The sequence below is a fragment of the Macaca nemestrina genome, chromosome 14 (assembly GCF_043159975.1).
Source record: "Macaca nemestrina isolate mMacNem1 chromosome 14, mMacNem.hap1, whole genome shotgun sequence".
In the NCBI taxonomy this organism is placed as follows: Eukaryota; Metazoa; Chordata; class Mammalia; order Primates; family Cercopithecidae; genus Macaca; species Macaca nemestrina.
Window position 1 is genome coordinate 34169781 of NC_092138.1, and position 24261 is coordinate 34194041.

Here is a 24261-nt window from a genome sequence, read left to right on the forward strand (position 1 = left end):
GTATGAAACCTATTTTCCAAGACAGAATTGACGTGTTTTTTTCTTTTCTTACTTTCTCTCTATCCCCCGACATCAGTGTCCACATATCAGCTGGTTCAAGGCTCTGTGTAACCTGATATTACCCATGTTGAAATTCAGCGTAATTTGGCATTTGATGATCATGTGGGCTATGTTCTGTATAACCACCTAAATAATGGCCTAGACAGCAATTACTTTGGTAACCAGAGAGTAAATGGCCCAGAATCCGTCCTTTAATCTAGCAAGCAGAACGTTCTAAGGTAGAAGCCTGCAGAATGGGCAATTACTGAGCTGTCCTCCCCATTCCTCTGTGCTAAAGGTAGGGAGCCCTGGCCACCCCTAGGGCAAACCAACTTGTTCTGTAAAGCACGCGTGACCCTCAAACCAGACTTTCAGGAGCCTGACTACAGTGAAAACTTAGCAGGTTATCCCACACTCCTTTATTGTTTAGAAAGATGCATAATTATTCTGATCCTGCTGACATGAGGACTATACATTACAAAGCTATAGGATCCTAGTGGGAGCCTTCTGAAGGCAATGCCCACAAACTCTGCTTGGGTTCCAAAGGGCCCTCCTTCACACACCTGCTCTTTCTCTGCATGGATTTCCATGTATGATTACACTCAGCTTTGAAAATGCAATAGAATGTAGCAGTTAAGAGAATAAAGCTCCACCATTCACTAGCCATGTCACCTTGAGCAACGGACCTAACCTATGCCTCAGTTTCCCTAGCTGTAAGATGGAACTAATGATAGTACCTATCTCATCAGGTTGTCCTGAGAATTAGATATGAACTTGTTTAATACATGTGAAGTATGTGTACTAGTCTCAGCACTCAGGCCGCATGCCATAAGGAATAGCGATTATTATTCTGAGCTTGAATGGAAAAGAAAAGAAAAGAATATATGAGAAACTATGATGTCCCACAATGTGGCTATTTGCCACAGATCTGAATTCCAGAGTTTCCTTGTTACATGCATTCATAATAAATGCATATTCAACATGCATTTATAAAAACCCTTTACTGCAGCCAGGCGCAATGGCTCACGCCTGTAATCCCAGGACTTTGGGAGGCCAAGGCGGGCAGATCACCAGGTCAGGAGTTCGAGATCAGCCTGACCAACATGGTGAACCCCTGTCTCTACTAAAAATACAAAAATTAGCTGGGCGTGGTCATGTGCGCCTATAATCCCAGCTACTCAGGAGGCTGAGGCAGGAGAATCACTTGAACCCGGGAGGTGGAGGTTGCAGTGAACCAAGATCATGCCATTGTACTCTAGCCTGGGCAACAGGGCAAGACTCCATCTCAAAACAAAACAAAACTCTCTTTACTGAGCAGCAACCATTGTGGAGGGTCAAGTGATACAGGGACAGCAGCAGGGTGGAGATGGGAAGGCAGGTTCTTGTTCAGTGCACACACCTAGTACATGTGTTTGAAAAGTTAAATGTGATTCCATTGTATGGCACTAAATACTGATTATAAAGCAGTGAGCAACAGAGACAGATTCTCTGATCTCATAAAGGTTTCATTCCAGTAGAACAGACAGATTTTAAACAATCAGCCCAGATAAAAATATAATAATAAATTGTGTTATAATTTATGAAGGAAAAATGCAGTGTGCTAAACGGTATGCATCACAGAGAGAGGGAGTGTCGTGTCGCAGAAAATCACGAGCCTGGAAGGACAAATAGAAGTTATCCAGGCAGAGTCAGGAAGACAAATTCCAGATCGAGAAAACAACATGTGCAAAGACCCCATGGCAGGAAAGAGCTCGTGTTCAAGGAGCTGAAAGAAGGCTGGAAGGTCCATCAGACAAAGGGTGATGTTGGGGGCAGGAGAGATGATTACAAAAGGCAAGAGAACTGGAAGACACATGCATTGCCGTTATCAGAGCTCCATTATACAGAGCAAGGGAAGAACATGGTTCTCAAGTCTCCTCCAAGTCTCCCATCCTCCATACTTTCTAGTTACTTCATATTGATAGGAGAAAACTGAAATTCTTTTAGCAAACCAAGATAAGGAGAAGTATTTAAGCTGCTTACTTATATAAGACAGCAGCTTAAAAATATCTCTGTTCATGCAGTGGGTATTTCTTCAGAGGGCAGCTTGGTCTTTCAATGATATAATTTACTTCAGAGGTAGACTCTTCCTACAATAAAAACAAATCCAGCAATTATGTTACCCATAACATAATAGAGATGGATGATACCCAGAGGTGTAGTTTTGCATGTAGGAGGTCTGTGCATCCAATTTATGCTGTTATATGGGGTTCACTATATATGTGTGTATGTAGAATCTTTCTTTTTTTTTGTAGAGACGAGGTCTCATTATGTTGCCAGGCTGGTCTTGAACCTCCTGGCCTCAAGAGATTCTCTCTCCTCAGCCTCCCAAAGTACTAGGATTATAGATTTAAGCCCCAAACCAGGCCTTTGTTTACATTTTAAAGAGAGTCCTTGCCCGAAAAGGTTAGGAATTAAAGCAAAGCCTATGACTTTGCAGAAAAGAAGTAAAGTAGTTCACTACCCTCATGGTTAGGGCAAACAACATTTATTTTTAAGCATCATCCTGCAAATCTAGCATATGCCAGTATTTAATAAGTCAGGATGACTAATTCAAATACATGGCATCATTAAAGTCAGCCACTGGGGGCACTGTTATCCTTTATTTGAATTCTTTGGAGCTGGTAAACGGCCATTTAGCTGTGTGTCTGAAGCAGTGACAAAGTACTGGGAATACCTACCAATGGATCAGAAGCACTCCCCATACCCCTGTAAAAGTCATACAGCCAAAAACCACCTTATTAAATTTTAGAACAACCTTCTTCCATGTTGTGGCCTTACATAGCTCAAACACAACTGTGTTCTTCACTGGATTGGGATTCATGTGTGCAGGGGAAAGGAATGCTCTGTGGGCCAGTTAGCCTGCTTTCTCTTAGTCCTTTGAAAGGACCTCCACTTGATGAGTGCCGTGCACCAAATTAGCTGCTACTCCTCCGTTGCATCCAAGTCCCACTGTCTCATCCTCAGGAAGCCAGCCCTGACTCTCAGCCATGTCAAATACCCGCCACCATTCACTCTCAGGACAACAGGTAATCTCCTTGGTAAGCCTCACAATTTTTCACTTATTTCTGTGGTTATTTGATTAATGTCTGTCTCCCTGACTAGACTATAGGTCCCTGTTCCCATATTATTTAGTGAGCAAAGATTTAGTTTTATAAGAAAGTCTAACCTTATTTTGGTGCTGCTGTGCTCTGTGGGATGTCAGAAGACTGCATACCCTCTCATGGATATTCTTCCAAGTGGACTGAGAACCAGGATGGAACCTGCTCAACAGATGGAACAGGGTGGAATATTATGCAGCTACTAAAAACGACACTTAAATAAAGCACATGACAATATGGATTGATATTTAAAACTTAATCATAATAAAAAATAGCAGCATGCAAAATGGTAAACATAGTGTGATTTCAATGTCTTTCTTAAACCTACCCATAGGAAAAGCACTGGGGAATAAAAACTGCTCAGATGTTAAGAATTTTTGGCCAGGCTCAGTGGCTCACGCCTGTAATCCCAGCACTTTGGGAGGCTGAGGCGGGCGGATCACAAGGCCAGGAGACCATCCCGGCTAACATGGTGAAACCCTGTCTCTACTAAAAATACAAAAAATTAGCCGGGTGTGGTGGCGGGCACCTGTAGTCCCAGCTCCTCAGGAGGCTGAGGCACGACAATGGCATGAACCCGGGAGGTGGAGCTTGCAGTGAGCCAAGATCGTGCCACTGCACTCCAGCCTGGGGGACAGAGCGAGACTCCATCTCAAAAAAAAAAAAAAAAAGAATTTTTCGTGTTTCTATGTGTGGCTATGAGTGATTCTTTTCTTCTTTGTACTTTCCTGTGTTTTTCAGATATTTCTCTCATGAACAAACCCTACTTTTACATTTAAAATTTTAATACAAAAACTTTTAATATGAAATTTAAATCCAAAAAATTTTAATATAAAATTTAATCCCAGTGGTTGTTTTAGGGAGAGATTATCACCCAGGCTAATGTACAGTGGCATGCTCATAGCTCACTGCAGCCTTGAATTCTTGGACTCAAGCAATCCTCCAACTTCAGCCTCCCAGAGGATCAACTAGGTACATGTTGCCATGCCTGGCTATTTTTTTTTCTTTAAGAGATAGGGTCTTGTTACCCAGGCTGGTCTCGAACTCCTGGGTTCAAGGGATCCTCCCACCTCAATCTTCCAAATAGCTGGTACTACAGGTATGCACCACCATGCGGAGCTAACTTTTAAGTATTTTGTAGAGACAGGGTCTCCCTGTGCTGTCCAGGCTGGTCTCAAACTCCTGTACTCAAGTGATCCTCCTGCCTCAGCCTCCCAAAGTGCTGGGATTACAGGTGTGAGCCACTACACCCAGCCTCCAATCCTGGTTGTTTCCTACCACCAGGACTTTATCTCATATCTCATTTACTTTAGGCCACCCAGACTCCAAACTGAACCATAGGTTTGATAGTCTCTTTCAGTTCCCCAAACATAGAGCATTTTTTACCTTCCATAGGCATTTGGCAACACTGTTCCCTCTTCTACCTCCCAACCCTGCTCACTACTCTTATTAACTCCTACCCACCCTTCAGAGCTCAGTTCAATTGTTCAGTTCTCAGCAAAGTCCTTTCTGAGCCCTCTCCTGCAGAGGAGGTCAGCTTCTCTGTTATACGCACTTGCAGTTTCATTTATCTATACCTCATTAATACCATTTGCACCAGTGGACATTTTGTCATTATTTGGTTAATGGCGGTCTTTACTCCTAGAGTGAAATTGAGACTGAGACTCTTTGCTTAATAGCTCATCCCAGGGCAGAGTAGGAACTGAACAGCACAGTAAGTAGTTAATAAATATTTATTGAGTGATTGAATTCATTCTCTCATTCATTCATTCATTCATTCATACATCCATTCATATTCAGGAGGCGGATGGTTACCAAATCCTAAAGTCTGAGGTATATAACTAATCTAAAAGTGTACATAGCAATTTGATAATGAAAGGCACAGATACGGTTTTCTAAAAATACCCAAAGAATTATAGCCACTTGGGGCCAGGTGCAGTGGCTCACACCTATAATCCCAGCACTTTGGAAGGCTGAGATGAGTGGATCACTTGAGGCCAAGAGCTCCAGACCAGCCTGGCTAACATGGTGAAACTCCATCTCTACTAAAAATATAAAAAATTAGCCAGGTGTGGTGGTGGTACATATGTAGTCCCAGATACTGGGAGGCTGAGGCATGAGAATTGCTTAAATCCAGGAGGTGGAGGTTGCAGTGAGCCGAGATGGCACCACTGTACTCCAGCCTAGGCAACATAGCAAGACTCTATCTCAAAAAAAAAGAAAAGAAAAGAAAATGGTTCTCTTTAATTAATGTGCGGTACACACTGGAAATGACAGGAACATCTGGAAATCCAGTTGTTACTATGGCTACCATATGAATGACCACCCTGTGCAGTTGCCCCTCTGCTTGGCTGGTTCCGGCCCACATCCGGGCCTCCATTCCAGCTCTCTCTGTGACAAGCATGTCCCGCTGGTTTTTCCAGGGAGACAAGACCAAGAGTATGAATGGATCTACACAAATCCATTGCCGACCCAAGAAAACAACTCATAGCAAATGGAAGCACCACCTAAAGCACTGCCCATGTCACTACAAACATTATTTCTATGCTTCTGTAAGAATTTTTTGGCCAGGCGCGGTGGTTCAAGCCTGTAATCCCAGCACTTTGGGAGGCCGAGACGGGCGGATCACGAGGTCAGGAGATGGAGACCATCCTGGCTAACACGGTGAAACCCCGTCTCTATTAAGAAATACAAAAAAAACTAGCCGGGCGAGGTGGCGGGCGCCTGTAGTCCCAGCTACTCGGGAGGCTGAGGCCGGAGAATGGCGTGAACCCGGGAGGCGGAGCTTGCAGTGAGCTGAGATCCGGCCACTGCACTCCAGCTTGGGTGACAGAGCGAGACTCCGTCTCAAAAAAAATTCTTTTTTTTTTTTTTTTTGACCCAGAGTCTCATTCTGTCACCCAGGCTGGACTACAGTGGCGTTACCTTGGCTCATTGCAACCTCTGCCTCCCAGATTCAAGCAATTCTCCTGCCTCAGCCTCCCAAGTAGCTGAGACTACAGGCATATGCCACCACGCCCAACGAATTTTTGTACTTTTCGTAGAGACAGGGTTTGGCCACGTTGGCCAGGCTGGTCTTCAATTCCTGATCTCAAGTGATCCACCCACCTCGCTTCCCAAAATGCGGGGATTACAGGCATGAGCCACCGCGCCTGGTCCTTCTCTAAGAATGTTCAAGAGGAAGGAATAGAAATATGTTGAAGCTATAAATGAAGCTAGCATTTAAAAACAGCCACCAGCTGGATACTGTAAATGTTTTTTCATAGATCTAGAGTAACCAGTACCAAAGCGACTCCTATATTTGTTACCATTATCGTTACATGCAATTTATTTTTTTTACATTTGAAGATCTCAGAGAATGATGAGTCAACAGATGGGAGCAATGCTATGCCTTTACTAGAGCCCTCTCCATGGGATCTACCTTCTCCTTTAGTAACGTGCAGAGAGAGGGTGTGCTGAAGCGGCATGACACTATTCAGATGGTGGATACAGGGAACAGGCTTGGCAGTGTTTCTCCCTCCTTTAGTACTCCCATTGTTCACTCTGATAAAGTGTTTTCTACTTCGTCCATCAAAACCTTGGGCTGACTCTCACTCCAAAATTTGTCTCCCAACTCATCCCTAAGACATTGATCCTTACTGACTTCAGTATTAAGTTAGCAGAAACACAACAGGTATTCTCATGCACCCTTGTGAACTGGGCACAGAGAAAGAGTGGTCCTGATAACGCTGGTGTGAAAAGAACACTGAGTGAGTGGAGACACAGTGCTGGCAACCCCCAGGGTCCCAGGAATCTGCCCTGGTGATCACTCTAAAGCCAACGGGCAATGTGTTCTGCAAGGACATGAAGGGCATATCCCTCGTTCAAAAGAACTGTTTTTAAAATATTATCTTCAGAGCCACTTCTCTAGTGTTAAGGTGACCAGCTGTCTTGGTTTAACTGGGACTCAGGGGGACTCAGGGGTTTCCCAGAATGCAAACTTTTGGTACTAAAACCAGGACAGCTATGGGCAAACTGGATGGCCTTTCTGTGGCTGTGTTATTCTTTGTCACTGATAATCATGGCCTTATTTACAAACTCATAGTCCAACTAAGTCCCAAGCTACCAGTTTAGAGAGACTTTGGGCACAAAGAATTTGCTGCCTCATCAGAGATGGCCAGTAAAACTCTGGTCTGCAGCTAAGACTCATCTTTCTAAAGTCACTTGTGCCAACTCCTGTGACTAATATCACAGAGCTCCTCACTCCTTCCAAGCAAAGCCCAAACTCCTTAGGTCAAGCAACAAAGGTCCCCCTCAAACCTTTGAGTACTGGCACCAACTTTCTCCAAACTTCTTAACTGCTGGAAGCTGACAGTGCCCCTGCCTCCCACCTCCCATCACTCACCTCCATGAACCCCATCATAATCCAATCTTCTCCCCTCACCGCCACATGAAAGCATCACCTCCTCCATTAAAACACTCCAAAAAGGCCGGGCGCGGTGGCTCAAGCCTGTAATCCCAGCACTTTGGGAGGCCGAGGCGGGCGGATCACGAGGTCAGGAGATCGAGACCATCCTGGCTAACACGGTGAAACCCCGTCTCTACTAAAAATACAAAAAAAAAAAAAACTAGCCGGGCGCGGTGGCGGGCGCCTGTAGTCCCAGCTACTCGGGAGGCTGAGGCAGGAGAATGGCGTAAACCCGGGAGGCGGAGCTTGCAGTGAGCTGAGATACAGCCACTGCACTCCAGCCTGGGTGACAGAGCAAGACTCCGTCTCAAAAAAAAAAAAAAAAAAAAAAAAAAAAAAAAAACACTCCAAAAGTTCCACCCTTTTTCTTTATACTCCAGTAACTTTTGTTCCACACTATTCACAAAGTTCTGCTTTGTAGAAAGCTCTTCGCATGCTTCTTCTTATTATTATTTTTTTTTATATCCTCTACTAGGTTGCAAGTTTTCAGAGATCAGGAGAAATGTCTTAAATGTCAGTGTTCCCATTCCAGGCCTAGCAGATTGAGTATCAATCCTACTTTCCTCTTAACCACAGATTTCATGCACTCCCCGCCCACACACTCAATTCCAATCCTAGTTGATTTTGACTCAGTAAACAAGAGGCAATTCTTCTGTTGGCCAGAGTTGAGAATTGCTGGCCTGCTGCATAAAGACGCTCAGGAAAGGCTGGCTGAATGAATGCATAAACTATCTAACATGTATTTAAAGAGAAAAGACGCCTTCTCAGATCTCTCTCCTGATGGAATTGATTTCCTCCCACTCTGTCTTTCCCCTGCATTTGGATTGTACTTCTGTTAAGTGTTAAGTGCCTACCACAGTCTATCTCATATTCAGTGACATGGTGTATGCCTGCCTTCCTGTCTAGTATGTGAGCCAGTGGAAAGCAGAGATGTGTCATGATGGTGTCCATTGTCCACAACAGTTACCCAATAACAGCATGCTCAATACAGTCTCTCAGAAAAGCTTGCAGTACTGATTTTAAGGAGTTTGGGAGGTGTTATAGATAGAAAGCACAGGGACAAAAAAAACCACAGGTTTTCCCCAGTTCTGGCAGCTGAGAAGCACTTTGTGGCTGTATGCAGATGGATCTTTGATCATCACATCCATTTTAAAGATGAGGAAACTGAGGTTTAAAAGGTTGAAGCTGAGCACGGTGGCTCATGCCAGTACCCAGCACTTTGGGAGGCCAAGACAATTGCTTGAGCCCAGGAGTTTGAGAAGAGCCTGGGCAACACAGTGAGATCCCATCTCTACAAAAATAAAAGTACGAAAATCAGCCAGGCATGGTGGTGCGCACCTGTAGTCCCAGCTACTCAGGAGGCTGAGGCAGGTGGATTGCTTGGGTTGGGGAAGTCAAGGCTGCAGTGAGCTGTGATTGTGCCACTGCACTCCACCTGGGTGACAAAGCAAGACCCGATCTCAAAAAAAGAAATTAATTAATTAAAAAAATTAGGTCAAGTAGCTGTGTGAAATCACCCAGCACTTAGAGACACATGAGCGCTAGAGCCCATGTCTCCTGACCACTGCCAATTGAAAGTTCTTTCCACTCTTCATTTAAAATCAATCCTTTACAAGTCTTTAAATCCAGGATAACCTCCTGTGCTTTGCCAGTCTGCTGAATTCCAGGCTGGTGGCAAAAGCATAAGACAGGAGGGGACAGAGGCCAGGCACAGAGAGGTATAAGTGTGTCTCTGACCACCTGTCTCTGTGTGCCAGAGCCAGTTTTTTTGTTTGTTTGTTTTAAACGGAATTTTGTTCTTGTTGCCCAGGCTGGAGTGCAATGGCACGATCTCGGCTCACCACAACCTCCGCCTCCCGGGTTCAAGCAATTCTCCTGCCTTACCCTCCCGAGTAGCTGGGATTACAGGCATATGCCACCACGCCTGGCTAATTTTGTATTTTTAGTAGAGACAGGGTTTCTCCATGTTGGTTAGGCTGGTCTCAAACTCCTGACCTCAGGTGATCCACCCGCCTTGGCCTCCCAAAGTGCTGGGATTACAGGCATAAGCCATCGCACCCAGCCCAGAGCCAGTTTTTTTTTAATCTATGTTGTATTGTTTTCCTCTAATAAAGTAACTAATCAAAAGCTCGCCATATATTAATGGATTTTATTAAAATATGTGATCTGGCTTCCTTAAATCCATGATTTAACATTTGAATATACAGTTATTTTGTCATTTCTGAAAAACGCTAAGAATAGACAGCCATTTTCTTAGTCTACCTCGAAGTTAATATAATTCCTGTAAAAATTTCAGGGCCACTGTGGTTCTGGGATATATTTACTCTGAGTCCCTTGTGAGCAATTGTGTTATTCTGGTATGCACAGTTTGCTTCTTATTCTCATCACTAATAATGCAGAGAAAAGCAGATTGGCATATCCTTCATTCAAAATAACAATCTTATAAATATTATTGTCAGTGCCACTTCCCTGAACTTCAAGTAACCAACTGTCCTGGTTTGCCTAAGACTCAAGGGTTTCCCAGAATGCAGGACTTTCAGGGCTAAAATCAGGCAGACCCAAGCAAACCAATGGTTACTTACCCTACTAGAGTGTGTCATTTGGCAAATAAAGGTTTCTGTTCTTACTCTCTGGCCTGCTCTCCAGACATATGCAAATATAATTTTATTATTTGTGAAAATAATGTAAAAAAAGAAACCATGTCTAGAAAAAGAATATACGCCCATATGTTAACATTTGTCTTTGGGTGGTAGGACTATGGGTAATTTTTTTCCCCTTTTTTTTCTGTCATTTTCAAACTTTCTGTAGTGAACATTTCTATACTGGTAAAATAAAAAGGTTTAGTTTTTAAATGTATGACAAATAAAAATGGGTAGATAAATAGTACCTATGTCAAAGTTAGTTGTCTATTCCATTCACAGCAAATATTCTGAGATATGCCTCTGACTTTTGGGTAGATTTTAAAAGAAATAATCATTTTTTCATATCAAGGTGTCACCAGCTGAATATTCCTAAGAAAGGAAGCTGATGAAATGACCCAGCTTTACCCCTGCCAGGCCACAATGCACTCTTCAGGCAAACAGATGGGTGCTTGACACTGACCTTTCTCTGAGAAGGGGCTGATCCAAGGGTCCGAGAGAGCTGGAATGCTGGGAGGTGGCAAATGAAGCTTTCCGGTGGAAATCGGCATCACCTTGTTTACTGGACGAGGACTTTCCAAACTGACTTGAATCTAAACGTGATGATGAGTCACTCCTTAAAATAATCCGTTCATCTGGCTCTCTGATAACCTAAGTGAATGCGCATTATTTAATTGTAATTTTGCTTCTGTTTGCTTAATTTAGAGCTGGGGGTGGGGTTGAACAAGGAAGACAACTAGGGCTAAGATGACAGAACATTTGCACCAGGGATCTCCTGCAAATAGAAGAGGATCTGGAGAAGAGAAGACTAGTGACAAAATGCTCAGGAGTTAAGACTGATAAAAATAACCAAAAGTCTGTATGTTTGGGATATATTAACAAACCAAAATAAACTCACGCTGTAAACTTTGATTTCTGAGGACTAGGGATTATTGATCTGGGAAAAATATAACTTTAACAAAATATTTAAGTGCTATGGCATAAGAAGCATAGTATATTCCATTTTCTCTGCATAAATCTATTCTCATGTTGTTACACAGAAGTTTGAGCCTTCACTTTGACAAACCAATCAAACTTCAAGAACAAATGATTTACCACCTCTATGTATAAAATTATTTGCTTGGAGAAAAAGCAATAAAAATCACTACCAATAAAGTAGGTATTGGGTCTACAAACACCCTCCGTGGTGATTCATCCTACTTATATGAGGGGCACAAACCAGCTAACCCCAAAGCAAAGTATAACATGGAGTCTGGGCACATCTTCAAACAAACACTAAACTACAGCAATTCCACCTAAGCAGACTAACTAGAAATATCCACCACTGATTGGAAAAAGCACAATAATTGACATAAGATAGCTGGAAGTAAATCATTTTACAAATTCTATTTCTAAAATTACCTTTACGTTAGGTGCAAGGCTGTCAAGAGAAGAAGCTAGAAGAAAGAGGAACAGGTGTTTCAATGACTCATTATTACCATTTAGCTTTAAAACTGCCATTATATTTATTCTACAGCGGTACAAAAATTTTAGACAATGAATGAATTATTTAAAAACTTAAATGCTCCCTTGTAAGTTACACTACCACTTTTAAGTCTCCCTTAAGCCACTTCAATTCTCTGGGTCGTGGGGTTTTTTGTTTTGTTTTTGTCTTTTTGAGGTTAACAATGAGGTTTTCTGGGTTTTTTGTTTATTTGTTTTTTGGGTTTTTGTTTTTGTTTTTTTTTTGAGATGGAGTCTCACACTGTCGCCCAGGATGGAGTGCAATGGCACGATCTCAGCTCACTGCAACTTCCGCCTCCCAGGTTCAAGCGATTCTCCTGCCTCAGCCTCCAGACTAGCTGGGATTACAGGTGCCCACCACTACGCCCGGCTAAATTTTTGTATTTTTAGTAGAGATGGGGTTTTGCTATGTTGGCCAGGCTGATCTCGAACTCCTGACCTCAGGTGATCCACCCACCTTGGCCTCCCAAAGTGCTGGGATTACAGGTGTGAGCCTCTGGATGATTTGTCTTCAATGACAGCACGTATGGAAGAGGGAAGGGTAAAGCAAGTCTAAAGTGAATGAGTAAGTTCAATAACCCTTAAGCAGCCTGAAAAACTCGTATTTGAGTAGGTGCCCAGAACCTAAAAAAAAGTACTATGTGTCTAATATAAAATTTGTAAACTGTCTCCTCTGACATTTTCTTTGGTTTTCATGGAATCCTATTTATGCAGGAGCTCTTGAATATATTTGTCCAAGGTAGACACAAATGTTAAATTGAGACAACAAATACGTAAAAGCTTGGAGAAATACAGAACATAGCAAAAATGGAAATCACTATCATGACTGTAAATGATCATGATAGGTAAGTAGACCTAATGCCGAAGTATGGCAAGGATGACTAGGAAATGAGGTAATAAAGACACAGAGAAAGTGAAGACTAGGTTGGATTTTTCCAGGTTGATTAAAAAATGTTTTTAAAATTAGTATTTGTAAGACAATGCTAAGGTCACCATGGCTTCCCCCAGTGTGACCGGGGCTCAGGCAATGACAAAGGACTTTTTCTGGACTACTGATCCCCCTCCCCATGTCACTGGTAGATATAAAAAGAGATTTTTAAAGCCAGACCATTTTCATATCCTTTAGGCATATAGATATGTAGGTACCACTTTGTCCCAGGAGCTCTCTTTGCACCCACCCCCAGCTGGGCAGGGAGTCAGCAATGCTAATGCCCTTTCAGCTATAGCCACAAACCTGCCCTGTGGCCTCATAACCTCCTTCTCATAACCCCCTTCTCATAACCTCCTTCCAGTGTGGCCTCATAACCTGTGGCCTCATAACCTCCTTCCTCCTGTGGCCTCATAACCCTGTGGCCTCAGAAACTCCTACCTACTGGTTTTGAGCCTTTCCTTTCACAGGGGGGCTCGCCTTCATTCCCTTGCTTCTCAAAGTGCAGTCCCTGGACCAGTAGCAATCATATCACCTGGAAGCCTGTTAGAAAAGGAGAAACCTAAGCTCCACCCCAGCCCTAATGAATCAGAATCTGCAGTTTAACAAGAGCCCCAGGTGATTCAAATGCACATTCAAGTTTGAGAAGCACTGCTGTGTTCTACCTTAGGCCTGGATGAATGAGCTGACAGGTGACCTAAGCAAAGTTCTGGCTTGAAAGCTACAGGGATTCCAAGGATCTGAGGCCAGAGGTCTGAATGTCTTCTCTAAATGTAGGTATGCCAGAAACCTGGTGTGTGACCTTTACACACATTGTAACCTCTCTGGAACCTTAGTTCTCCACCTGCGAGGATTAAGAAAAGACAAAGGCCGAGACCAATGTGATGTGTGAGTCCCATCATAATAGAGCCTGCATTAAACCCAACTTGTCTGCCCCAGGAAAGGACATTTGCTGTTGCGTGATTTCACTGCAGTAGGGAAGACAATGCTGCTTTATAAGCTACCCGGGTGACTTTCAATTCAAAGAACTTAAATTAAATGTCAGATGTGATGAAGCACATTCTGCTTCAAACCCGGTACTCTGTCCTTGGCCAGCTGCTGTCAAAGAGCTACCACAGTCTAAGAACACTGGCTTAAGTTACCATAAGAGGCTTAAAAGTAGACCCTTAAAAGTGTAAACCTTTAAGCCTAAGATAAAGAACTCTACTGTCAGGGATGGCAATAGATGGAAAGTTCAGTGCTACCAGCAGGCAAGAGAATGGACCACCACCATTCCTTTCCAGCCTAAGAATTTTGATTAATTTCAGGAATGACTGATCTTCACCAACACGACCTTCACTAACGACATGATTCATGGATTTCAGTCAAAAGCCTACAAGGAATTCCTTAACCCAGTGACTCTTAATGTGTGGTCCAGGGATCTCCCCCAAGGGTCCCCAAGACCTTTCAGGAAATCTGCAAGGTCAAACTGTTTTCATAGTAATACTAAGACATGATTTGCCTCTTTCATTCCCATTCTCTCACCACTGCACAATGGAGTTTTCCAAAAGCCACAGTGATGTTATGACATCATCATGATGATGATGGCTAATGGAATAGAAATACTAGTCTATTCTTTTTTTTTTTTTTTTTTTTTTGAGACTGAGTTTCACTCTTGTTGTTTAGGCTGGAGTGCAATGGCACAATCTCGGCTCACCACAACCTCTGCCTCCCATGTTCAAGCAATTCTCCTGCCTCAGCCTCCCGCGTAGCTGGGATTACAGGCATGCACCACCATGCCTGGCTAATTTTGTAATTTTAGTAGAGATGGGGTTCCTCCATGTTGGTCAGGTTAGTCTCAAATTCCCAACCTCAGGTAATCTGCCTGCCTCAGCCTCCCAAAGTGCTGGGATTACAGGCGTGAGTCATTGCACCTGGCCGTAGTCTATTCTTATATTTTAAAAATGTATCAGTTTTAATTTCTAACATGCTAACTACTGATGTTATCCACATCAAGAAAAGCTCTCTGGGCTCCTCAATAATATTAAGAATGCAAAAGGGCCTGAAATCTAAAGGTTTAAAAATACCCTGCCTTCATCTAACTGCTTCAGATAGAGTTGGCTTCCCACCTTACTGACATGAAATCTTGTAAAGCAAATGTTACATCTCCTGATCACCATCAATCTCCTGTTTTTTCCCATCCAGAAAAATGGAAAGCCTTATTTGTTAGGCATCAATGGTGACTTTGCAAAGGGTTCACAGCAGGACAAGTTGCACTCTGCTTTCCCAGCCCAGCCAGGGAACAGCCAGGGAACAACTGCAACCACAGCACACTCAGCACGCTGCTCAGAATGGTCCCCTTCAATGACGAGGGGAACTCTCAGACAGAAGCTTCTCAGCTGACTCTGCTTCGTGGGACCACTGCCCTGGAAATTCCACAGCTGGAGAGGACTTGAGAATTAGGCCCACAGTTCCGAACATAACCTGTGATTCCTCAGAATGAAAGAGTATACACAGGACACATTTGTTGCCACAGGGAAATGTACAGGAGTAACAAGAAACTCAAGTACCTCTTCTCATTGGAAACGGAAAGTCTGAAAACTTAGATTTTCTTCTACACCTCCTCAAATGATGCTCTGAAATATTCTCACCAAAGGGCTTTGCACTGTCCACCTGAAAGTAAAGGAAAGAAATAAGACTAGAATCCACTATAGCTTCTAGTACCCTCCCCTCATCACTGGTAATGCCTGTCTCCCCCTCAATCACTGATTACACAGGTTGGAAAAAGAAGGCTGGAAAACCACCTAGATCACAGTCTCCAAGTTTGCTACATGTTACACCTAAAAGGAGAAACTCTCTGTCCTTCATTGAGGCTAGAACATGAGGACATAGGCTAAACATTAGCATAAGGAACTAAAGTTAGACACAAATTACATTCCAACAACTGGTAAGGATACAGCACAGAAAGAGGGCAAGTGAAGCTTTATTTCACAATCTCTTAAAATAGGACAATATTTCACATTCCTTAAACAGTGTGAGTAGTGGTGGCCTAAGTGGGGTCCTCACTGACAGCAAGGGATTCCCACAAGATGACATTTCTACTTTCCACATTCCTCTCTGGTCCAAGTGTCTACATTTTTGAAAAAAAGAATAATGGTAGCTAGGCTGGGTGCAGGGGCTCACGCTTGTAATCCTACCACTTTGGGAGGCCAAGGAGGGAGGATCACCTGAGGTCAGGAGTTCGAGACCACCTTGACCAACATGGAGAAACCTCATCTCTACTAAAAATACAAAAATCAGCTGGGCGTGGTGGCACATGCCTGTAAACTCAGCTACTTGGGAGGCCGAGGCAGGAGAATCACTTGAACCTGGGAGGCGGAGGTTGCGATGCCCCGAGATCACGACATTGCACTCCAGCCTGGGCAACAAGAGTGAAACTCCATCTCAAAAAAATAATAATAATAAATAATAATAATAGCAACTATATTATTTTATCTATGGTGACTGACCATATTTTCCTAAGGAAAAATTGGGTAACATGATCTGCAAACAGGTCAAAACACGTGAACTAGGGACTCTTCCAAATATCTACAATATAGAGGTGCTGAATTTTTTTTATTTCTGTTTTTTAAAATTTTAATAAGGCAGGTTATAATGTTACTTTTCATTTTACTTTAATATATTGACTTGAATTTATAGTCTTTATAACATCAGGTTTTCTAAATTTTAATGCTTCTACTTAAGGAAACATCACATATCATCAGAAAATCTGACTAAATAAAAAAATTAAATATGTCAAATCACTGATAAAAGACTTTGGCGCATAGGAAAAACTATATAAGAATTTGTTAAATAAAATAAGTATCAAACAAGTTTTAATCCCCTAAGAAATCTACCAAGATTTTAAGATTACTTAGTTCATAATGGCATGGACTAAAGTTGTATTTTACAATAATTTATATCAAATGAAGTAAATCAGATATATTTTCAACAAAATGAAATAAATGAACTCAATTCGATATTTTTATGGCCCCATGTTTAAAGATTGGTCGTTAGATTTTTGCCAGATGTCATTACCCAGGCCACCAAGACAACAGCTGTTGTGTATTTTTTGTAGATAGCTGTTCTGCAGTTTCTAGCCAAACAGTTCTACAAACCAATTCTACATACAGTCATCTCAGCAGCACCTTCACTTCAAGACTTACTACACTTCACAGTCTCTGCCTAATACACAAACATCACCACTGGTGACTTTAAATCAAAATATCAACTTAATGATACTATCAATAGTTAACATTCTGGAGAATAAGTCATTAATTAGAACATGAACTGGTGTTCCCGTAGACTACAAAATAACACAGGAAATTTTTTTAATATAATTTTAATCGGAATATGTAGGAAAACTAATCTGTATATACAGTATAATTACAACTTTGTGGAAAAAATAAAGCCTATGAATGCAAGTATAATGTAGAGAAATTGAGTCAAATTAAATCAAACAATGATTTTATTATGCTGGTGAGCCAATGGATTAATTTTTTTCCTGAACTTTTCTGTTTTCCATTACTTTTATAGTAGCAAAAAAGTTGTAGGCCGGGTGCAGTGGCTCATGCCTGTAATCCCAGCACTGTGGGAGGCTGATGTGGGTGCATCACCTGAGGTCAGGAGTTCGAGACCAGCCTGACCAACACGGTAAAACCCTGTCTTTACTAAAAGCACAAAAATTAGCTGGGTGTGGTGGTGGGCACCTGTAATCCCACCTACTCAGCAGGCTGAGGCAGGAGAATCACTTGAACGTGGTAGGCGGAGGTTGCAGTAAGCTGAAATTGTATCACTGCACTCTAGCCTAGGCAACAGTGCAAGACTCTGTCTCAAAAAAAAAAAAAAAAATTGTAAAGAGACTAAGAGAACTAGTGTGATTAAATTTGCCCACCATTGCCAGAGGACATAATCTAAGATGACTTTAATTAAGTGCTTTGAGTATCGCACAACATTGCTTCTTCCTGCAAACAAACTTTTCTGGCTCTTCAACATATGGCCACTGAGCACCAATCTCATTAAGAAAACTCATGTAGTTTTCTTTAAAACTGATGAAGCTTTAGTTTTGGATTGATACAGAGTGCATGCCAACCTTCGTTACGCGTTTTCAACCTCTGTCAGTTCACTGACTCTTCAAGATAACAGCAAGTTATCATGTGTAGACATTATACTCTGCTAATAATTTTCAAAAATTAAAAATAGGGATGGCTGACATTTACTGAGCAAGTCTACTGTATAGGGCACCTTTCTAAGAGTTTCCTGACAATGATCTAGGAAATTAACATAATTTAATCACAATTTTTATTCAATTTGAAGTACCTTTTTATTTAATATTATTCATTTGTTATTATAGCTCAAACTTCCTTTATTCCACCCTCATCCATATCCTCACTATTGCAAAATACTCTAAAAAATAATTTTAGGCTCACATGTCTAACAACAAATGGAGGCTTGCTTCCTCCAGAGATTTTGAAATTACTTCCAAGGTTCAACTGAACTGGCTGGTCCTGGAAGAAATGCCTGGTAGAACATGGAGAGGGCTCCCGGGCTTGCATGCCTTTGGGCAGTCTGTTGAGGTTATTCTCCTTTAGTTTCATCTTTATAGTATTTAAGGGAAATATTGGTTCATGTGATGTAGATAAAGGCCTTCGTGACTTATGTCTTTCTTCCTGAAATAAACAAAAAAAAAGAATATTTTCAAAAATAAATAAAGAAAAAAAAATTCAATCAGAATATAACTGTATTTAATTGAACTTTAAAAAATTAAGGTCAAAGATAGAACACCTCAGATTTATAAAACATAAACTTAAGGAAGGACATTTCTCTAATTTTTTTCCTATTCAGTTCAACATCATTAGTATTTATACCTTGCTAGTATAATGTATTCAACTAATTAACAGTGAGATTTATTTATAACGGGAAAGTTAGAAAGTGTCAGACACCTCCAATAGATAGATAATAGAGAATTTGACACATACAGGGGTCTAGCAATTTCACTTCCAGGAATGTACTATAAGGAAATAACTATGGCTATATGTATAGCTACAAAAATGCTTATGGTAATTCAAAAGTTAGAAACCAACTGTACTGGTGAGTAAGCAATTGCGCTCAGTTGCAAATCCACCTCAGCTATACAATACTGACCCAGGGACTCTACAAACCCCCTTTTTGCTTTTCCAGCTGGTCTCTGTAGGCTCTGCCACTAGAAGGTGCTAGAGAAAGTGCAAGGCTGGAGGAGATACAGTGACTGGCTACTTCCAGTTTTGTATTCTATTCCTGTTAGCATCATTCCAGCAACAATTCTTCCCCTTAACAGCTGCAAGTGGCTCCAGATTATAGCCTTTCCCCTATTATGCCAGAACTAGCCCCATTGCACCCCTCCAGACATATCAACAGCAGCGGGCCAGAGCCCCCTGTTCAGATTTGAGTCTAGACTCACAGGAACCTTCCTCCAAGCTCCTGTGGCACCAGCAGGGAGCAGTGCCCCTCCTTAGAGATCTGAGTCCCAGCTCATCAGAGTCCCACCTTCGAATTCCTGAAGAAGCATCCAAGAAAGCAGCCCTTCTCCAGAGGTCTGGGTCCCATTTCTGTTCAGTCTCTTCTTTAAGCTTCTGTGTTCTGGCTGACCCAACATCTTCCCTTTGTTTCCCCAGCCCTAGGGGTGGAAGCTGCTTCCTGCAGTTACTCTTCATTTCAGTGTTCCCCTTTTACCTTTCAGTCTTTCAACCCCTGTTTAGCCATTTTTTTAAATTAAATCTTTCTGTTACAATCACAAGTTTGGTGTGGTTTCCTGACTGGACCCTGGCTGATATGTCAGTTAAGTGCTCAACAAAAGGAAAATGAATGGCCAAACAGATTACAGTACTTCCATACAATGGAATACTATGAAACCATGAAAAATTGTCTGGCACAAGAATACCTGAGGACATGAGAAAATGTTTATGATAAGTTAAGTAAAAAAAAGAAGGGTACAAAATAATATGCAATGCAGTGTGATCTCAATCTTTTTTAAAAGTGTGTGTGTGTGTACAGAATATACCAAAAAAATTAATGCTGATCTCTAAATGGCAAAAATGGGACAGGTTTTTAAAATTTTGGGTCCTTTTCGCTTATTTATCTTTGTTTTCTAATTTTCCAAAATAAAGTGATACTTTTAAGAAAAAAAAAAAAGAACAGACTGAGTGCGGTGGCTCATGCCTGTAATCCAACACTTTGGGAGGCTGAAGCAGAGGATCTCTTGAGGCCAGGAGTTCAAAAAAAAAAAAAACAATAAAACTATTTGTTTAAAAAGTTAACACTGAAAGGAAGACCTAGGAAGTTAAAACAGAATTAAAATGGTAGAACAGAAGAGAAAGAAACACTGAAAAATTGCTATGAACATATCACAAATAAATTGGAGAGAAAAGAGGATAAATAAGGTGAAACTAAAAAGCAGATAACGCCTTCCTTAAAATTAATCACTGGTCTCCCATTATATGAGTTATTATGCTGCGAGGTTTGATAGATTTGCAGAGATTATTGGCCCTTCTTTCTCATTCAGAATCCCATAACACACAGCCCACATTTTCAAGGTCTTTTCTAGGACCATACATAAGATCTGGGATAAGCATTTTGTTTCACATACAGGTTTTACTCTACCGTGTCCCAGAGTATTTGGAGAAGCTTCACAAACTACCTTTATTCCTTCTCTATCTTGTTCTAGAAAAGATTTTAAGTGGCAACAACATTATATACAATAAGGTAAAAGCAAAACAGAAAGAAATTGGGGTGAGGGGGACACTAGGACTGAAGAAGAGAGTAAAATTGAGGTAGTACACATGGATGCCCTAAGACGCTTCACGTTTACCAAAGATGGACCATGAATACAATCTGAGCATCAGCCTCAGCAAAAGAAAGATGGCCCCATGTTTACTGCAGCACTATTCACAATAGCCAAGATTTGGAATCAACCTAAGTGTCCATCAACATATGAATGGATAAAGAAATTATATTATATACACACGATGGAATACTGTTCAGCCACAAAAAATAATGAGATCCTGTCTTGCAACAACATGGATGAAGTTAAGGTCATTATATCAAGTGAAATAAGCCAGGCACAGAAAGACAAACTTCATATATTCTCACTTATTTGTGGGAGCTAAAAATTAAAACAATTGAACTCATGGAGACAGACAGTAGAATGATGGTTACCAGAGGATGGGAAGGGTTGTGGGGGCTGAGGGGCAGTGGAGATGGTTAATGGGTAAAAAAAAAAAATAGAAAAAAATGAGTAAGATCTAGTATTTGATAGAACAACAGGGTGACTATAGTCAATAATAATTTAACTGTAAATTTTAAAACAACTAAAAGAATATAATTGGATTGTTTGTAACTCAAAGGATAAATGTTTTAGGTGATAGATACACCATTTACCTTGATGTGATTATTACACACTGTATGCCTATATCAAAATATCTCATGTACTCCATAAATATATATAGGTATTATGTATCCATGAAAAAATAAAATTTCTAAATTTTTATTTTATTTTTATTATTTTTTATTTATTTATTTTATTTGAGACAGAGTCTCACTCTGTCACCCAGGCTGAAGTGCAGTAGAGCCATCTTGGCTTACTGCAGCCTTGACCTCCCAGGCTCAGGCGATTTGCATGCCTCAGCCTCCCAAGTAGCTGGGATTACAGGCGTATACCACTATGCCCAGCTAACTTTTGTATTTTTGGTAGAGATGGGGTTTCACCATGTTGCCTGGGCTGTTCTCTAACTCCTGACCTCAGGTGATCCATCCGCCTCGGCCTCCCAAAGTGCTGGGATCACAGGCATGAGCCACCATGCCTAGCCTAAAATTTTTGAACTTTTAAAAAAGAAAGATGGAAGCCTGGGCGGCAGAGCCAGACTCTGTCTCAAAAAAAAAAAAAAAAAAAAAAAAAAGAAAGATGGAAACTGCTGTTCATAAGATCAAAAGTAAATGTCATAGAACGACAATAACAAAAGCTAATTAGCTCAGTTACATCAAATTTGTAATTTTAGCTTCTGAATCACCCTGCTTCCAGCTACATCATGCTGCCAAACATATGTGCCAAACATACTCTAATATGACTGGCTGAGTAAACAGTTTGAATTACAGAAATTCAAACCTAGTAAAAACTTTCCAGGTTTCTACTTGTTTAGTTTCATGTAAACTTGATAAACTGAGTTTGGGCAAAAATTCTTTAAATTAGGAAAAAAAAAAAAAATCCGGTCATTTCTATCACTAGATTTGTATTGTACTTACAAGAAATCTGTTTCTATGCAGAAACACACATTCTCTGATAGCTGTCCTTGTAGAAAACTCTATTTTAGGAGCAATTCCCTAAAAATAAAACAGTATAAGAAAAGCAAATAAAATTACTAGAAACAGTTCTTTGGCCATCTCATTCTAACTTAAAATCATACAAGAACCTAACTGCTCTTCTGTGTGGTTGGCATAATCCACACACATTATCTAAAATATATATGTAATAAGAATAGCTAAATACTTATGTAATACATATTATGTATCAGAGCCAGGCCTAAGTAATTCATATATATTAACTCATCCAATCCTAACACAACCCCATGAGGCAGGTTTTATAATAGTACTCCTCAATTAAGACATAGTTTAAGTAACATGTCCATCTAGTAATGATGGCTATTAATTGAACCCAGGCATTCCGGCTCCAGTGTCCATGATGTTAGCTACTCTATTTAAAACACCGCACCATGGAATTGAATGCGATTACGTAGAGAGAGGTATGTATAATGTATAGAGTCTTCCTCTCTACCTACCTGCTTTGAAAAACTTGCTTTATATCTCATATCAGATATTTGTATTCATTAGACCTAATTCCAAATTAATTTTGTTTCATTGATTTGATATTTCTATTTTTTGTCCTCAGTACCATACTGTCTAAAATATTGGGTTATATATATATATGTGTGTGTATATATATCCTATCCTGTTTAATTCTTATAATCCTATAGGGTAGGTACAATTATTATAATCACCCTGTTTTACAGATGTTAAAACTGAAAAATGGGCAAAAACTAGAAACAATCCAAACACTCTTAATGGGTGAACAGATGAACCGTGGTGTATTTACATAATGGAAACTACTCGGTAATAACAAGGAACAAATGAATGACACACACAACTACATGGATGGATCTCAACAGCGTTCTTCTAAGTGAGAAAAGCCATTCTCAAAAGGTTACAGACTGTATGATTCCATTTATGTAACATTCTCAAAAAAACAAAACTATGGTGATGGAGAAAAAACTAGTGCTTAGGGTCAGGGGAAGGGTGTGCCTATAAAGGGGTAACATGAGGGGGATTTTAGGAGTGATGGGATTGTTCTGTATCCCGATCGTAGTAGTGGTTTTACAAATCTATACACGTGCTAAAATTCATAGAACTGTAGACCAAAAAAGCATCAATTTTATTGTATAATAATTTTTAAAATACAACTGCTTTCCCCAAAAAATGAGGCCTAACGAGACATTAAGGCAATTTTCCCAAATTTACAAGGCTTATAAATGGCACCACAGCGACAGGACCTGGATCTGACTAAATTACACTGTCTCCATCTGACCCCATCGACTCACCAGTGGCCCCTCTGCATGACCTCTCTGCTCTACTCTCCCCCAGAGAACACCACCTGGCCAAGTTACTTCTTGTCCTGAGGGCACCTTCCTTCTCTTCTTTTCCATCCAAATTTTACCCATCTCTCAATGTCTGATCTCACTCTAACTCCTCCAGGTAAGCCTATAGTAGTCTCTCCCTCCAGTCTCTAATATTTCATTTTCATTTATACAACTTATACTCAAGGTGCTTCCATAACAGGGTCTGCCCCAGCTGAAGCCCTCGAAAGAAAGGAAGCCAACATCTACTGCATGCTTATTACATGTGCCAGCTTCTGTTAAGGGTTTCCAGAGGCACGATCTCATCTAATCCTCACACAACCTGTGTAGTAGACCACTGTATTCCCATTTTACACAGGAGGGAACAGACTTGGAGAGGTTTAATAGTATGCCCAATGTCACACAGGTGGGTAGACCCAGGATTTGAAACTCTGCTGAATTGGCCAGGCACGGTGGCTCACACCCGTAATCCCAGCACGTTGGGAGGCCAAGGCGGGCAGATCACGAGATCAAGAGATCGAGACCATCCTGGCCAACATGGTGAAACCCATTCTCTACTAAAAATACAAAAATTAGCTGGGTGTGATGGCGTGAGCCTGTAATCCCAGCTATTCAGGAGGCTGAGGCAAGAGAATCGCTTGAACCCGGGAGACGGAAGTTGCAGTGAGCCGAGATCGCGCCACTGCACTCCAGCCTGATGACAGAGAGAGACTCAAGAAAAAAAAAAAAAAAAGAAAGAAAGAAAAAAGAAACTCTGCTGAACTACTACAAAACCTACCTTCTTTCCATTTCCTCATGCTATCTCTTCAGGGGCCTTGTGAATCAGCTAGTCAGCTTGTTTCCTGTGCATTCATTCATTCCTGTGCACCCATCCTGTCTACACAAG

The 24261-nt window shown here is 41.2% G+C and overlaps 1 protein-coding gene across 16 annotated transcripts in view; it reads right to left on the minus strand.

Moving 5' to 3' along the window:
* Positions 1 to 24261, minus strand: part of LOC105491830 (spermatogenesis associated 6 like) — a 97440-nt gene that overhangs the window by 41822 nt on the left and 31357 nt on the right. For 11 of the 16 annotated variants that reach the window (XR_011612526.1, XR_011612533.1, XR_011612530.1 and 8 more), the window contains exons 6-11: positions 21991 to 22068; positions 18144 to 18383; positions 15246 to 15348; positions 11667 to 11701; positions 10729 to 10916; positions 3248 to 3341 (exon numbers count right to left, since the gene is read on the minus strand). Coding sequence is in view for 6 of the 16 variants with exons in the window: in XM_024796065.2 (XP_024651833.2) it covers positions 3248 to 3341; positions 10729 to 10916; positions 11667 to 11701; positions 15246 to 15348; positions 18144 to 18383; positions 21991 to 22068 (738 nt within the window). In the remaining 10 variants the exon portion in view is untranslated. Of the gene's footprint in view, positions 1 to 2061; positions 2169 to 3247; positions 3342 to 10728; positions 10917 to 11666; positions 11702 to 15245; positions 15349 to 18143; positions 18384 to 19239; positions 21162 to 21990; positions 22069 to 24261 lie in introns of those variants that run through there. The other 5 variants (XM_024796067.2, XM_024796064.2, XM_024796068.2 and 2 more) reach the window with 3 other exon arrangements.